General features: G+C 36.1%; 1 protein-coding gene across 13 annotated transcripts in view; it reads right to left on the reverse strand.

Annotated features, from left to right (window-relative positions):
* The window catches only part of LOC115257360 (probable phospholipid-transporting ATPase IA), a 356,682-nt gene that overhangs the window by 15,335 nt on the left and 323,580 nt on the right, over nt 1-17,767 (reverse strand). Inside the window, exons 17-18 of one of the 13 annotated variants that reach the window (XR_009999515.1) lie at nt 12,835-12,866; nt 11,439-11,530 (exon numbers count right to left, since the gene is read on the reverse strand). The exons of 10 other annotated variants lie outside the window; for them this stretch is intronic. Coding sequence is in view for 2 of the 3 variants with exons in the window: in XM_062861112.1 (XP_062717096.1) it covers nt 11,439-11,530 (92 nt within the window). In the remaining variant the exon portion in view is untranslated. The remainder of the gene's footprint in view (nt 1-11,438; nt 11,531-12,834; nt 12,867-17,767) is intronic. 2 more of the 13 variants (XM_062861112.1, XM_062861114.1) reach the window with 2 other exon arrangements.

A 17,767-nucleotide genomic window follows, 5' to 3' on the forward strand; every position in this document is an offset into this window, starting at 1 on the left:
TCACATGCACTGTTCACCGTTCTCGTCGCCAATGTGAGAATCTTTCTCTGTAATGATTATTCAACAACTGTATTCATTATTTGTATACACTTTATTACCGATACTTCAATATTACATACAATGATTCACACTCTAGACAACAATAACAACATCTCCACATATGACAGATACTCAATGTAAACATACACGCTAAACGTAATAGAGTAATACAATAATTTATTATGTGCATACCACAAGGTACCACAGGAATCATGGGAGGAAAATATTATATAAATTCCTGGAGTGATACTAGGACTCCAGAAATTATTGCAGGAATTCCCCATGTAATTAAAGTCACTAGCGTGGGCATCCTTTTTTCACTAACTCTCTGGGATAAACACGAGAAAAGCGGGATGAAGTTGGGTCAAGTCTCCTCTCTTCCATCTTTTTTTTTCGTGTTATTAAGGAGAAACATCAGAGAATACAAGCATGGCTGCCACAATGGCCGACTTGGTCCCCTACTCACGTTTTCAAGAGCACCAATCTTGAAAATTCGTTAACAAATGATTTCGTTTTGGAAAAGCTGCCTCATTTTGCGAGTGAGCAAAGCCAGGATAAACAAGTGCAACTTGGTTCGATGCTTCATTCGTCAGATTTGTGCCTTTAAAGTTTGTATGTAAAGTGGCCATGGGGTTTCTTGATGTTTCACTTTAAGGAGACTTAGGAGCTGCCAACGCTACTATTTACAGCTGAGATCCTTGAAAATTTTCTGCTGTGATTCCAGCAATGATTTCTACGAGAATTATTTCAAACATTTTCTTAGAATGCTTTCAGTAATTCCTGTGGGAAACTGCCACAACATTCTTTTAGGAATCTTTACTGATATTACTTCACGAATAATGCTAAGATTTATTCTGAAATTTCTGGTAGAATCCAACAGGAATTTTTCTGGGATTACGCAGGTAATTCCTGTTGGAGATCATTCTGGAATTCTTACAGGACTCCTAAGAGCAATTACTGGAGCAGTAAACTCTGAAGCATTTCTAGTAGGAATATCTGCTGCTACTCTAAGAGATATTTCATACGAAATCCTTAAAGAAATCTCTGTAGACATTGCAAGAGGAATTGATACAGGATTGCTTAGAGAAATCTCTGGAGAAACCCTTGGAAGGATATGTAATGGCATTCTTGGAGAAACTTCTGAAGCAATCCCAACAATACTATTTACAGGAATCCCATCAGGCATTTGTGGAAGAATTCCAAAAGAATGTTTTCCAAAATTTATATTGGATTGCCTCCAGGAATGCCTGATGGGTTTCTCTAAAAATTCCTACTGGGATTGCTGGAGAAATACCATCAAGGTAGTTCACTTGAAGTTCCTCCATGAATTATTCCTGTGATGATTTGTCAAAGGCTTTCTCCAAGAATTTCTCCAGAGATTTTTCTAAAAAAATAACCGCAATAGTTCTTCTAGTGTCTTCTCTATGGACTTATCCACCAATGAACCGAATTCATCGCGGTCCGAGAATTTTGACACTAGAGTGGGGCCGTTTCCAATCAGATTTGAACGATTCTGATTGGGATGGCCCCGCTCTAGTGTCAAAATTCTCGGACCGCGATGAATTCGATTCATCGGTGGATAAGTTCATAGATAGACGAGTGCATCGATGAACTGAATTCATCGCGGTCCGAGAATTTTGACACTACAGCGGGGTCGCTTCCAATCAGAAGTGGAAGATTTCCAATCAGAATTGAACAATTCTGATTGGGAACGACCCCGCTGTAGTGTCAAAATTCTCGGTCCGCGATGAATTCAGTTCATCGGTGCACTCGTCTATACTTTCAGATATTGCTCTCGAAATTCCTTCAAAAATTCCTATTGGATTCCACCTACAATTTTTGCAAGGATTCTTCCAAAAACTCTTCTGGCATTATGACTAGAAATTCTTTCTGGGATTCCTTCAGCAATTCCTGCATGGATTTCTTCAGGAATTCAGTACTCCTTCCCGAAATCCGCTTCAGATTGTTTTGGGAACTACTGTTGGGGCCCAGATGCAAAGGAGTGACCATTTTGCCGATTTTAAGCTGAGCATATATCAAAAAATTCTTCAGATTTCATGCTTTCAGGAAATTTTTTAAGATTATTTTTCCGATGCTTGGAAAAATAACAATAAATCGAAAAAAATGAGGAGGATTTTGAAACTCCATACATTTTGTATGGGGTGTAAAATTGTTGGAAAACTTCAAACCTCATTTACTCGAAAGTAGATTTTTGTCACTTACACTCTTTTGCCTTTAACCCCCTCATTTCAAGATATTTCTGCTGAAAATCTCAGCAACATATTTTAGTAGGAGTTCCTGAAGGAATTTCAGCAGAAATGACTGGAATACTAAGAACAATTCCCAGAGGAATCCTTGGCAAATTCTCCGAAGAATTCTCTGCAAGAATTTCTGGAAGAACTTCAAGAAATTACTTTGAGGAATTTCTGGAGGAATTTTCGGAGGCACCCCAGCAGGCATCCCAAGAAGAATTTCGACGGGAATTGCTGAAGAAGTCCTTTCAGAAATCCTCTTGCAACAAGCATATATTTTTTCCTTAATCACTTAACCTAATTTACAGCTCTATTGTCCACTAGGGCACTACGTGAGCGATTTTAATTGACGGCTGCACTTACATTGTGTACAGTGTCTAGATGTATATTCTATTCTTCTTTATCGAACTGGTTGCCTTTCTGCTGCTTTCACTTTTCTACTCAATACATGATAGAATGATGATGTCACTTTGATAATAAACTGTGTTATCGGTGTTATCAGTTTGTTATTTTTGTTATCATCTTTTGCAATAGATGATTAACAGATTTAGTTATCGATAATTTTGGTCTATCTCGATAACATAAAAATACTAAATGATTACAAAATATGTTATCAGTTTCCGAACGCATATTTCAAAGCTTTCCCCAAACTGAGAGTCTGATGAACCTCGAATCGCTTTCCACCTTCAATGCGTCTGTAGTACGAAAGCGTTGCTTTCAATATTACTCTCACTCTTACTGAGTCTTGTTTTTATAGGGGCTATCGGCTGCGACCGGCAATCACTCGATCAGGGTTCGAGACCCGCTGGGCGCAATAGTTGAAAACATGGGTTGTGAATGATAAGAAACTTTTTTCATTTGCTGGTGATGTCGGTAAAGAAGATTTTTGCTATTTTCGTCGATAAAATAGCTCGGAATGATAACTAATTGATAACAAAACCAGTTATCAATCAGCTCAGTTTTTTTCTTCATGTTGATAACTAAAAGCAATATTGCACAAAATATTGTATAACACAATTAGTTATCAACTTGAACTCTATGATAACTTAACTTCTTATCTTGTTGATATTCGAGAAGTAAAAATGAGTTATCATTTTTGTTATGCTGGTTCTTAATTCAATTTGAATGATAACAAACTCAATTATCAAACGAATGATAATCAGGTAACAGAACTTGTTATCATTTTGTTATTCACCTTGGTTGGGTGGGCATCAACAACCATGCGCTTGAGAATAAATTCGAATGAGAACAAAAGGTACATCAACGGTATTCGTCCTCTATAGTTCAATAACTCTTTATTGAAGTAGATTCACAAGAAGAGAAAACCATGTATTCGATTTTTAACTTTGCACAAGTACAGGGGATGCTCTAACTTTTCATAGAGTGCATCAAAAAATCTCAAATTTTGACTGTTTGTCAACCTATTATATGTGCATCATTGGTACAAAGTTGGGCTCGATTGATTAATTTTTCGCGAAGTTAGAACCGTTCGGGTAAAACACTATTGTTTAGACAACTAATGTTTGAACTTTGTTTGAACCGTCATATCTCGGAAACCAGTGAACCGAATTGAATGTTTTTTTAAAGTTTATCAACGATATATTGATACTAAATACGACGTTATAAAATGTAATATTTTATCATGGCGAATTAAGTTATACTGAGTTGAAATTTTTACCCATATAGAGGAAAATAAGTCAAATTTACAATACCACACAAAAATCACTAAATGTGATCTTCCTTCAATCTAAATAGGCTCTAATATAACTGACTAGAGATAACTTGAGAACAGAAGTAGAAAATCTTTGGATATCAACACTAAAATTTATTGACATTGATGTAAAAAAAATACATATTTTCGAGAAAAATCGAAAAAGTGTCAATCCATGATAACTTTTTACAACGTTTGAAAAATACCTATGGTTTAATAGTTTGTGGAGCATTTACATATTGTTAGTGTACGTTCAAAATTTCATTCAATTCGGTTCACTGGTTTCCGAGATTTGACAGCTCAAAAATGAGTTGTCTAAAAAATAGTGTTTTACCAGAACGGTTCCAACTTTGCGAAACATTGATCAATCGAGCCCAAATTTGTACCAATGATGCACATATAATAGGCTGACAAACAGTCAAAATTTGAGATTTTTTGATGCACTCTATGAAAAGTTATAGCATGTTGAATTTTTCGTGAGAGAAAAAAAAAGTTGCCTTTCCCAAACATTTTGGCCACCCCCTGTAAATGTCAATCAAGGTTCGTGTGTTTTGTTTTTTCAAGCTCGTTGTAAATTTCTTGCCAATCTATATGATATCATTGTCGGATAAACTGGAGTTGACTGTGTTAAGTCAGTTCTTCTTTTTTATCTTTAGAACATTGTCCTTTTCTTGTATACCGCCGTTCAACGCATAATGGTCCCGTGTGCATAGGAATTGAATTCTTCCCATAATACCTGGGAAAATTATGCATAGAACGGCGGTATGTGACAGGCACGATGCATAGAGAACTTCAGACTGTTTTCAAAAATATCCTGAATCGCATCGAGAATCGATCCCGGACAGCTTCAACAACTGTGGTCTCGCGCTATTCGTCTGAACTAAGCAAGTCCCCACTAGAGTGGGTCAACGTTGTATGGAGAAACTTTAAATTTGATCGTATCAACCCGGAACAAAGCTTTTTCAACCTATATTAGCGTCCAAAACAACTGTGCAAAATTTGGGAGCGATTGATTGCGTCCCCGTATTCCGCATTGCAATTGAAATTTGTATGGAAGTTAGTATGGGAAAACGTACTTTTTTGCATTTTACTCATAAGTTGAATTCTTTTGTCCAATACCATGTAACTAATGACGTTAAAGTATAGCCTAGGATATGCCAAAAAACTTTGCCGAAGATTGCAAAGTGATTCGACGCTTGTGAAACAAGTTATTCGCCTGGTAACTTTGGCCAAAAATTGAGATTTTATTATTGATGTTATTCCTTTACATGTTAAATGTTAAGCACCATTGGGCAATCTGTACGTTATAACTTTTTTCACAAGTGTCGAATCACTTTGCGGTCTTCGGCAAAGTTTTTCGGCATATCCTAGGCTATACTTTACCGTCATTAGTTAGACTGTTTTAGAAGAAAAATTTCAATTTACGAGAAAAATGCAAAAAAGCACGTTTTCCCATACTAAATTCCATACAAATTTCAATCACAATGCGGAATACGGAGAAGCAACTAATCGCTCCCAAATTTTGCACAGTTACTTTGGACGCTAAAATGAATCGAAAAAGCTTTGTTCCAAAAAATCGACTTTGTTGACCCAGTCTAGTCCCCACATTCCATCACATATGAATCGAGAATGCATAACAATCCTGCCTACGGTGAAGGAGCAAGGTTCGTCCGCACAATATGTTTGTACTGATTGGTTTGCATTATTGATGGTGACGAATGCTCGAGCGAGGCAGTCAGTAGTCAGTACCTATGCGGCATGGCAGTGGCGATGATAGATGAAAGGTTGATGAATATTATGTGAGGTGTACAAACAACAACAGCAACGGTGTCTAGGCAGGACGACGCGATGGGTGGGTTGGTTTTTGTTTTCCTGTTTTCTAGACGTAGTACATAATACACACATCCGGTCGTGAGGGGTGGGTTACTCATGTGTACTAAGCTTTAGTTTTCTGTGCTTGATTAAGCAACGAAAGCAGTAAAGATTGAATGGTCCGGTCAGTGTTTGTTGTCCATTCGTGAAAAGAAGGTGGGAATACAGTTTCTAGAAGCGAGGTAAAATTAGGCTGAAGTCCTGAAGTGCAACTAGAACGTGGTTTATTTCTACATTTCACAGCTTTTTATACGATTGAAATTAGTCAATAATATATGTATGTATTACAGTTATCCCACGAGCAGTCGCGTTTTTACCCACCTTCAGCGACACCACGCTCACGCTGTGTACGACACGCGTGCGTTTTTCATGCTGCGTGTACTCAGTATACCACACGACCGCTTCCGAGTTATCTTTGCTCAGCTCGAAGTCAATATCGAGTTGAATACAGTTCACCCCTGTCGGGTGTGAGAAATTAATCTTGATTTTTGTTTTTTTTTAAGAAATCTTGAAATCAATGGGGTTGAACATTGCGAAATGATCGTTTTAGAGTTGAAAACAATCATGTCAAAATTTGAAGGTGGTAACTTAGGCCGATGCAAATACAGGGGATGGCCAAAATGTTTGGAATAGGCAACTTTTTTTCTCTCACAAAAAAGTTCAACATGCTATAACTTTTCATAGAGTGCATCAAAAAATCTCAAATTTTGACTGTTTGTCAACCTATTATATGTGCATCATTGGTACAAATTTGGGCTCGATTGATTAATCTTTCGCAAAGTTAGAACCGTTCGGATAAAACACTATTTTTAAGGCAACTCATTTTTGAGCTGTCATATCTCGGAAACCAGTGAACCGAATTGAATGAAACTTTGAACGTACACTAAACACTATACAAATGCTTCAAGTTTGATAAACAGTCAAAATTTGAGATTTTTTGATGCACTCTATGAAAAGTTACAGCATGTCGATTTTTTTTGTGGGAGAAAAAAAGTTGCCTATCCCAAACATTTTGGCCACCCCCTGCATTTATTTTGTTTTATGTCACACCCCTCCCCCCTTCAAACATCCCAAAATATTGAAGGTGCGAAAAAAAAAACATGGCGGCCCATGGCCCCATTTTTAATAGAAAAAAAAATTTTACTAGCAACAATTTTTCAATAGTTGAATTTTTTTTTTTCAATACTTGGTGTAATTTTAAAATTTTCGATAGTTTGAGGTTTATTTTGGGGTCAATACAATCCTATGATTGCTATGGCTTTGCTTCCACGAATTCCACGAATCATGGCACTAGGCCTGTCCTAAGAATTCTTTGAGGTATTCTTTGAAACATTTCTGGAGAAACTTCCAAATGATTTTATTAAAGAATTCATACGGAGCTTTCTATGGGAATCTATGAAAGTTCATATGTTATAATCCGCAAAAAAATTCTGCAAAAAAAAACTAGACGAATCTGCGGATTCCTGCGAAAAATGTCGGTATGAAGTCCTGGAGGAAATTTCTGAAAGAATAACGGATCGAAGTCCTAGTTGACTATCATAGGAAAATCCTTAAGGAAAGCGGTTGCAACGCGGCGATGATGCATTTTACCAAGTCTTTGTTGTTTCGTGGCCAAATTTTTAATGATTCAAACGTCGTCGGCCGAAATTTTGTCGATTTCTCATAACGATAGGTATGTCACTGAATGGGTTATGCCGCATGAAAAAATGCTTTGATTTATGACTTGCTGGTAAGTTTCTGAAAAATAACCGAAATTCTAGTCGAATTCTAATGAAATTATGAGGTGTTCGGGAAAAGTGTTGCTGATATCCAGAGAGAAACTCTGATAGGCTATTGGGTGAATTTAAGCAAAGAAATATCAGCAAATTCGCCTGATGCAAAGAAGCATTCCTCCAGGAATTTGTTCTATTTTTAGTATTAATTCCTTCAGGCTTTCCTTCCGAGATTCCTCCAGGTGTTCCTTATGAGATTGCTGCAGAGTGCTTTCCGGGATTTAAGGAATTCCTACCGGATATTAATTCCGAATTTCCTCCAGCAGCTGGGATTTCTCCAGAAGTGTCTTCTGAGATTGGTTCACTTGGAATTTCTCCAGGAGTTCTTCTAAAAATTTCTCCAGGAATTCCTTCCTGGTTGCCTCTGAGTGTTCAGTCTGTGATTCCTTCCAGGGTCCCTTCTGGAATACTTCTATCTGAGATTCTGTAAGTTCGATGGAATTCGCGAGGATTTTTTTCCTGGAATTAACCAGGAGTTCCTACTAGGGATTTCTCCAAGGTTATGTTCTGATATTTTAGTTTCTTCTGACATATCTGCCGGAATTTCAACTATTATTTCTAAATGTACTTCTTCCGGGATTCCTCCATGAGTTACTTTCGGGATTCATTCGGGTATTTATTTTGAAATTCCTCCAGGATTTTTTTCCGGAATTCCTCCAGTAGCTCTTTATGGGTTTCCCTCTGGAACTCTTTCTAGGCTACCTCCAGGAGTTCATTCTGGAATGCATGCAGATTCTACTGGGATTTCTCTCTGGAAGTTTTTTCTGGTATTTTTCCAGATGTTCCTAATGGAAATCCTCCAGAAGTTTATTGCGGAATTTCTACAGGAGTGTTTTTATGGTATGCCTTCTGTAGTCCCAGGAGTTCCGCATTCTTCCATTACTTCCGTATAAAATTCATCCAGCACTTCCTTGAGAAATCCCTTCAACTCGAATCAATTTATTTAAAAAAAAAATCCTCCAGCAGTTTCGTAAAAGATTCCTGCAAGAGTTTCTTCACAATAGTTCCTTTTGGAATTACATTTCTATAGGAATTTATTCTGGGCATCCCATAAAATAAAACTTCTGAAGATATTCAAAAAGGAACTGGAATAGTTTCAGTAGAAATTCCAAAAGAAATCCTCCAGGGGGGACCTCCTTAGGAGTTTCAGAAGAAATTTCTGTAGAATCTCACCGTGATGAAATTTTTGTGGAGAAAACACGGGATGAATTCCTGGAACAGTTCCAGGAACAATTCCTAGAGGAATCTCAGAACGAATACCTACAGCAATCCCGGAACTCCTGGAGGAATCTTAGAAGGGATTGCTGACGCAATCACGGAAGGAATCGCTTAAGGACTCCCAGAAGAACTTTTAGGAGGAATCTCGGAAAGAGTTCTTGGAGGAATACAAGATAGCATCTCTTCAGGAATCTTAGAACAATCTTCAGGACTTGTGGAGGAGCACTAAAAAAAGGATCTCCACGGAGAATCTAAGAAGAACCTCATGGAGGAATCCTGCAATATTTTTTTGCAGGAACTGCGGAAGGAATTCCTAGAAAAAATGCTGAATGTATTCCTGGTGAAATCTTAGAAAATAGAATAAACTCCTGGATTAATCTCGGAAGACCGTCCCACTATTTACACCATGTCATTAAAAATATTTAAGGTGGTGATTTTTTGAAAGTCCTCCTCAAAAAAAGTAAGAAAAATGCATTTTGTTAATCAATTTGATGGACCCCTCGTTAGTTGGAGCCACCATCATTTTTACGGACCCTTCTATTTCGATCAATTGCTGGCTCATTTAAACCGTTATAATTCAAAAGTTTCTCCAAAAACCACCTCATAACAAAAAGTTGTTGAAAAGAGGAAAGATAGAGCTACTATTTACAGTTATAAAACATAGGTCGGCCATATCGATTTTGGCCGCCATCTAGGATTTTTATACCAAAACTGTCTTTTCACCATGTTGGCAACCACCGATTTTCAAATTTTTTGAGTCAATCGAAAGCAGGGACATTTTTACACAACATATGAAAAATTTATAGATGTATCTTTTTCCTATCAAAAGTTATCTGCACTTTTGTTAATCATGACACGTTTTCTTCATACATTTCCTTGCGCACCGGCAACGACACCCAACAGCATCAGAGAATACGCCTGCATGTATACACAACGGCACCTGCAGCCAAATAAGGGAAAATTGGTGGTTCGTTCTCGCTTTTAACTGTTTTTCAATTATGCGGACATTGCTTTTTAAAGTTTTTTAGTGTTTTTTGTATTGCGGTTTTTAAGAAAAAATCCCACTCTGTGATAGGCGCAGAGTTCTACCGTAGTTGTTAAAGTCCTACCGCAGCCACGCGAATTGAAAAATATGGCCAAAACAAAGTATACTTGCAAAGTTAAATGCACTAAAAAGCAACAACACGAAGTGATAACAGTGTTGGACGCCACCTCCTGTCAAAATTTCATTTATTAAATCGGCTCGTTATGATTATCGGCGGCGTATCCAAGGCATCCTTAACGTATCTTGTTACCCATGTAAGATATTCCCGCAATTGTCAATAATGAGAATCAAAAACACATCTGCGTTAGTTATGAAAACTGGGTGTTTTACTCTAAAATGTTATTATTTCTGCCAAGTTTATGAAGTTTTATTAATTTGGACGTTTGTAATGTTGTAAAACTATGTTTAGAACCAAATAAATTTTTTATCGCTGATTTTCAAATGGTGATATTTAATGTTTTATTGCATGGAGGTAACTTTTAATCCATAAGATGCAATTTAATTATTTCTTCTATGATGTGAGGGCTTTGTTTCTCAAAAACGTTTGCTAAATAGTCATACTCCCATGCAAATAAGCGCAAACCTATTTTTTACTTTTTTTTTTCCTTTTCTCACTAATATGAATATTAGCGAGAGTATCTTACCTGGGTATTTAGGTACGTTTATTAATTCGTGGCCTGATTAATAATAATACACACACCAGTAAAAAACAGTAGTATGACAGCTTTTCAATATACCGTAAAATGGAAAATTTTCTCTAAATAAGCAATTTATGTGTTCGTCAATTAATTTTGAAACAATCGTACTAAACATTGGGTTGCTATGACAAGTGTTTCCAAAAATTAAGAAAAAGTATACGCTACCATAAAAAAATGATTACCGTAAACCATGGTCAAATTTCCGAACCGGATGGGCTTGATTTCCCATTTTTATTTTCATGGAAAAATAGCTGGAATTCCGAGTTTTAAACTAATTTCAAGCAACGGTTTCATTTTACAAGGAATTCTTGTTTCCAAGGTTGATTTTATTTTGAATATCTCACAACATAAGAAGCTAACTATGGTGTATGCAGATGTATTTTTTTTTATTAAGCGAACTATAAGCCTTTCTATTTTAACATCTATGGCAAATATAGTTTTGAAAATATTAAAAACCAACGTCTAAAAAAGCAAGTCGGTGAAAATTATGAAAAAATATATTAAACGCATGTAAAATCTCTACTAAAGTTTATCCAAATGCCAATCGGAACACATAAATCAAACATAAGTAATAAATTACAGAATATAACAGAAAATTGCAAAATACGCTTCTATCAATAGTTCTAGTGGAGAAAATTTACTCAAAAATTTGCTGTAGAATGGTTATAAGAGCGGAGCATTAGCGCAAAAATCGGAAAATTACTGACGTGGGAGTTTAGGGAGTATTACGTTCAAAAGTCAAAAGAAATACCACTCAAAAAAATGAACAGGTCGATCATGGGTTGCAAATTTAGGTTTAGTTTTTCTTTGCTTCTATTTGGGGGTACTCACGCTTCAGTTCTAGTTCTTTATTTTCGGTTGTGTGCGACCGGCCAGTAAAGACTCTTCGTACGTTTCGCAGTAGACGGGCGGTTTCAGTTAATCTGAAAATAGGTCGATTCGGAAACGGCAATAGCCAACAATGGGTTCACTGTTTTTTTTTTTGTTTCTGCTTCTTGTTGCTTTAGTTTTTGTCCACTTTTAAGATAAAGTATTTACTGAGCATTTTTAGCGTTTGTTTTTACGGAAGTTTATATTTAAAGGGATTTCTATTTAAAAGAGTATGAATTCTTTTGTTTGTAATTAGTGTTGTTCACGTTGTGGGGTAGGGGAAAATTCTAATAATCTTGGAAAAGGATCCGAGAACTACAAGTTTCACAGAGAAATCTCAGATTTCAGTTAGAACGGGATGCTGTTTGAATGTATTTAGTAAAAAATCAAACGAAAATTTAAAACGATTTTGAAATTAAACAAATTGTAATAAAGTTAGCTACACAAAACAATCAAACTTATACAGCTAGATAACAAAACAACTGGTTTAACAAATATGGCAAAACAAGATATAATATCACGTTCTTGCAGACTTAGAAACTGGCAACAATTCCAGCTTTGGAAGGTGTTTTGTATATTTTCAGATGTTGGTCTAATTCAGGTCACACGAACACGTAAACATTTTTAAATTTCTGTGCATGTTTAGTACAACGAGTAAAACACAGGTATTTGTATTTGTAAAAAAAAAACAAAAATACGATTACAGAAACTAATTACAGTAAAAAAAGAAACACGGAAAAATTTTGCACACTAAAAAAGTCCAATTTCGATAAAGGCAACTAACATCGATTGATCGTCAGAGCGAGAGAAAATAGGACACAGAACACTGGGTACGAAGGCCAGGAAGTGAGAAAGATTACTTGGCGAGGATGGAGCGACAAAGCAAGAAGCGGATTCATATTACTACTGATACGTTTGATGTTACTTTATGTACAGGGAATAGAAACAACGGATTTCAGTGCAAACACCATATCAGGTGGCGTTGGTGTCGGTACTATTTTATTGGTGGTGTGTATGGTGAATGTGTGTGTGATTTGGAATTCTCTTAACGAAATGTGCCAAACTAGGATCATGTCAATGTGATTCAATATACTTTTTTGGTTGCAATTTATATACATTTGGTTTATACTTTGCTTAGTTGCTTATCATACATTATTGTGAGGGCACATTGGAGCTTGCTAGATTCACAAATGGTGACTTTCAATTGTTTTTCATTTGACATTATGAAACCCACAAATGTTTTATCTATCTAATATCTAATTGAGAACCAATGCAAGGAGTTTCGTTGTTTTGGATTCTAATTTTGTCGGTATTTCAATTTGCAATTCACAAGTCACCATTAGTAGTGTTTACTTACACCTGATTATTGATCCAAGGGCATGCATAGTTCTGAAGAAAATCGAAAAGTTTAAAGTTAAGGGTGTTTTAGGTCTAAGAACGATGTTGTATTTTATGTGATTAATAATTTATGAGTGTTTGAAGTAAACTGTGAACGAGATAATCTCTATTAAGTGAAGGTTCGATTTCTATATTTTTCTGAATATCCTTTGACAAGGGTTTAGTTTCAAGATTGTATTTGATTCAATGGGATATACTGCAAGGGATTCTAAAAGGGAGGCTTTTTATATCTAATCTACTATACTGTAATAAAAATATTCTACGTGGGTAAATGTGAGATATGAATATCAAGCGACTGGTATTCTCATAGGAGATTAATTGAAATTAGCAGATGTTAAAATCGTATTTTCTAAATGTTCATATTTTTTCAATTTTTAAAAAAAATTTACGATTACGTTTTGAAACGTTCTACATTTTGAACAAGAGTGCCATTTTCCAAGATACATTTTTTGTTCATTTTATTTACATCTGTGTAAACAATAGCAGAGTGAACTCTATATTATGGACAAACGTCTTGAAATCCCGCTTCATGAGAACTTCATGCGCAACAATCTCAAGAAGCAAGCTTCAAACAACAGTGTATTTTTTCCTTGCTGTAATAAGATTAAAATAAGAAGATCAGGTGGTTTGTTTACGGAGAGATTTGTCCACTCAAAATTGTGAGTAGGTGCTCAAGTCGGCCATAGTGGCGACCATTTTGAGGTTATAACAAGTCGATCCCTAAGGTAAAATGGAATGGAATGGAAATATGAGGATGAAATTCTGTAGAAATTCCATCAATATGTAATTAATAAGTTCCAGCAGGAATTGTTGGGTGAATGTTAGGAAATACATTAGCACTTTTGAAGGAATCCTAGCATTACTCGAAGAATCTCAGATATAAGCACGACAGTTACTCATCATAACAGCATCACCAGATTCTAATAGTAATTTATTGTATTATTTTATGCAAGCTCACTCATTTCACTGAGCCACTCTTGCCGTTCATCAAAAGTACATTTTTTTTTGCGGGAGCTTATTTGCTTTTGTTTTGTCTTGCGAGTGTCACTGCGGTTGTATGCCTTGCGGGCGTACGACCGCCAGCGGACGCTAATAAAAGATAAGCGCGACAATACTTATAATCACACCAACAGCAGGACGTTCATAAATGACATGCACTTTTTTGGGGGAAGAGGGTCTAGCCCTAGGTCTAGCAAAAGTCTACGCTGCACTTTTCCTATTTTTGTGTATTATCCGTTGCAAGAAAAAATATCACGCAAAGTTATTCGAAAACGCTAATAGATGTGCGCAGTTGTATTTAATCGCTTCAATATGTTCTGCGCGGTTAAGCCTTGGGTAATTTCCGCAGTTATTGTAGAAGACACGAACATGGTATGGTGTACAGGCGACAATCTATGAACGATTTTGCACATTTTTGCGCGAGAATCTACGGCGGAACGCGGGCAAAAGTCTAATAGGGGGAGGATGGTGTCTGAGGTGACCAAAACTTTGTTTACGTAGTTTATGGACACTGCCCATAATCGCACAGTTGACGTAAGCGCCACTGTAGTTTTCAGCACACTTTTGAAATTTTCACAATGATTAATGAAAAGTTTATGATTCTTTTTAACGTTAATATCTAGCTAGTGATTTGATCTTGTGCTATATTGAGTAAAACTGGTCACAATTATGTACATTTGATAGATATTAACTTTTGAGTGCTGACTGCTGACATTGTCAATGGTGGTTACGTCAACTATCAGGGGTTCTCAAACTTTTTCAGCTTGCGACCCACTTCTGATTTTTAAAGATTTTGGCGACCCACCAGCTCGCACTTTCATAAAATACGTCATTTTAGCTAATTTAGACTGATTTTTTAAATAAGCACGTTTTAACACTTTCGTTTTGATAAACTCGTAACGTCAGTCACTTAAACTAAAAAAGGTTTTTTCTTAAAATTTATGATCTTTTCGTTTTTTTTTTTTGAAAAATCTTAAAAAGGATAAGGTTTCCAAGTGTTCAGCTTCAGTGAACTTTTAGTCTGAAGAATTTAAGATTTCTAATATATTTAACCAAACTGGCTCCATGCAAAACTATAGAACAAGTTGATACTAATCTCACAAGTATTAGAAATAAACCATTTATACAAAGTCTTTGAAGATCTAGTAGCAAATGAATGCTTCTGCAGAACTTTTTAAAACCTACTAAAATGAAAGATCGGGTTTAAAATGCTATAAACATTTACTGCAAGTGGGTGACTATTACGTAGAGTATTCAGAATTATAGCACTGCTGAAAGTTCAGATGAATCCTCTTCAAGTTTTAAATTATATCCTTCGCAAACACTTAATTTATTTTTATTGAAATCACTTTTCTGTTGCTTTGATTTCCGTAAAATTTTAATCCATCGACATTTAACAGAATTTTACAGAAATTTAGCTTTACTAAAGTTCGGTGAAGCTATCATTTCTTGTCGAAACTTGGTATTTTTTTGCTGATATTTGGTATTTTCAATTGATTATGTTTTGATCGATTTCAGAACGCAGACAGTAGTTTCAATATTTAATGCACTCCAGACCAAGACTTGTAATACAAAACTTTGAGTAGAATTAAAAAGAAACTGAATATCTAGAAATAATTCTGGCGATTCGCCAAGGAGGTATTTGTAAATTAGAAAATGACTAGTAATTATTATTTTATATAAGTTAATGAAGACATTAATTACAATATTTCCCATACCTTCGCGACCCACCAAAAATCGACCAGCGACCCATAGTTTGAAAAACGCTGAACTATGCGATTATGGGCAGACAGTCCCCAGATAACATTTGACGCTTGACCACATCCAGATGTAATATAAAATAATCTTGCTTTTTATTGGTTTAAAAAGGAATGCTATGAATTTGGCTTATGTAAGTTCTTACTTCTTCTTCTTCTTTATTGCTCTACGTCTCAGCTGGGACTTGGCCTGCCTCACTTCAACTTAGTGTCTTTTGAGCACTTCCACAGTTATTAATTGAAGGGCTTTCTTTGCCTTTGTAATAGTAAGAAATCAAAGCTTGTTTTTATCAGAGATGGCGCCACCACATTAAAAGTAAAATCATTTTTCTTGTATGGACAAATCGCTGGCTTGCCCTTGTTCCGCATCGCAGCGATTTGTGTCTTGGGACAAAAAGTTGCAAATTAGAAACAAAATCATTATCCCTACGCGTTTCTTCTGGATTCATTGCAGTAACAGAGAATCGATTACATCACCATACAAATTTCAAGTTGTTTACTTCTTTTTTTCTGACTGGCATTTTCCACCCGTGTTGCGCATGATGTTTCGAGTGGATAGGTGCCAGGCGGCGCCGCTGTATATGTGAAAAACACATGGAACACAAGCGCCGTCTATGATTCCGTAGCGCAAACTTTTCTGCTTGTTAACACTGTTATCACGTTTACCGCATTTATCAGAAAAGCGCCACTACCGGCACTTTAGCATAAGCGCAGCTGCTTACTTCCTATTGCATGAATTTGTATATTGTGAGGCAAGTACAATGATACACTATGCCCAGGGAGTCGAGAAAATTTTCCCGACCGGAACGGGAATCGAATCCGCCGTCTCTGGATTGAGGATCCATAGCCTTAAATATATAAAATACTGTGATGAAAAAAATATATAAGGAAGGATGAAAACCTCTAAATGAAACCACTTTTCGAAATAAACATTTAAAATAAAATTTTGCTTCGATAAAACATAACTCAGCATAACGAAAATAAAAATGCGGCTGCGTTATAGGGGAAATTACCTATTCTCAGCCGTTTTGTTCTCTTTGTCTTGGAGGGTTTTTTGAAACCTACTGAACTCAAAGTTGGCCTTAAATCCTTCCCAACCAAGCTGAAATATATAGCCAAGTTTCGGGCAATTCAGCTGACAAAAACCCCCCATGACGAAGAGAACAAACCTGCCGACAATGCCCAATGTCACCCTATTGAGATTCGATTGATTTCTGGCAAGGATGTATCAAAAAATATGAAAAAAAAATTTTTTTCTTGAACGATTTTTTTTTTTAAGGTTGAAATTGTAATAGTTTCATTAACGTAACCACCCCTTTTTTTTGTTTTCACTCATTCACCTCGACAAACACAAGAAAGAACCGAATGAAAGAGGAGGCAAGTGCCCACTCTACATTTTTTCTATTTCTTGTGTTTGTTTAGGAGAGTGAGTAGGAAAAAAAGTTGGTTACGCCAATGAATAATTTCGAAGATAGAAATAAAAAAAAACAAGAAGATTATTTTCATATTGTCAAAAACGACAAAAGTTTTTTGTAATAATCAAGGGCATCAATTGTCAAGAGTTAAATAGTTTGCAAGTTATCCGCATAGGTGGCGTTGATGGTGGCACCATCTATATATTTTAATTTTACGTTCAAGAAACTCCGCAACTTCGGCATTGTTGGTCATTTTGACAACATAAATAACTCTTTCTTAGGCGTCAAAATTCCACAGCCTACTTTTTTGGAGTTATGTTAGAAATACAATTAAATCTAATGCACAAATGCCGTAAAATTACAGAAATTCTTAAATATTAGGGGAAAGTGGGGTAAAACGGGTTCTATAACTCGCTTCAGAGTAGTTGCTCGTACATGAATCCTCCGCCAACCAATTCTTGAGAAAATTTGCTTTCGAATAAGCCATCGACGATCACATAAAGTCTTGTATTAAGAATGTTATTAATTTTTTCCACCTTTGGGCTTAATTTTGCCCAATGTGCAGTGGTTGGTGACCCGATTTTGTAAGCCCTTGATTGTGTCTACCCCCGATTTTGTCAGCCTTTCGTTTAAATAGAAAAATAAAATTGTCAATATTTATTCAAGTGATCTTTTTTGGCGTCACGTACAAATTACGTAACGCAAAAAGCTCGTGTAGCTT

Source organism: Aedes albopictus, chromosome 3 (genome assembly GCF_035046485.1).
Source record: "Aedes albopictus strain Foshan chromosome 3, AalbF5, whole genome shotgun sequence".
NCBI lineage: Eukaryota > Metazoa > Arthropoda > Insecta > Diptera > Culicidae > Aedes > Aedes albopictus.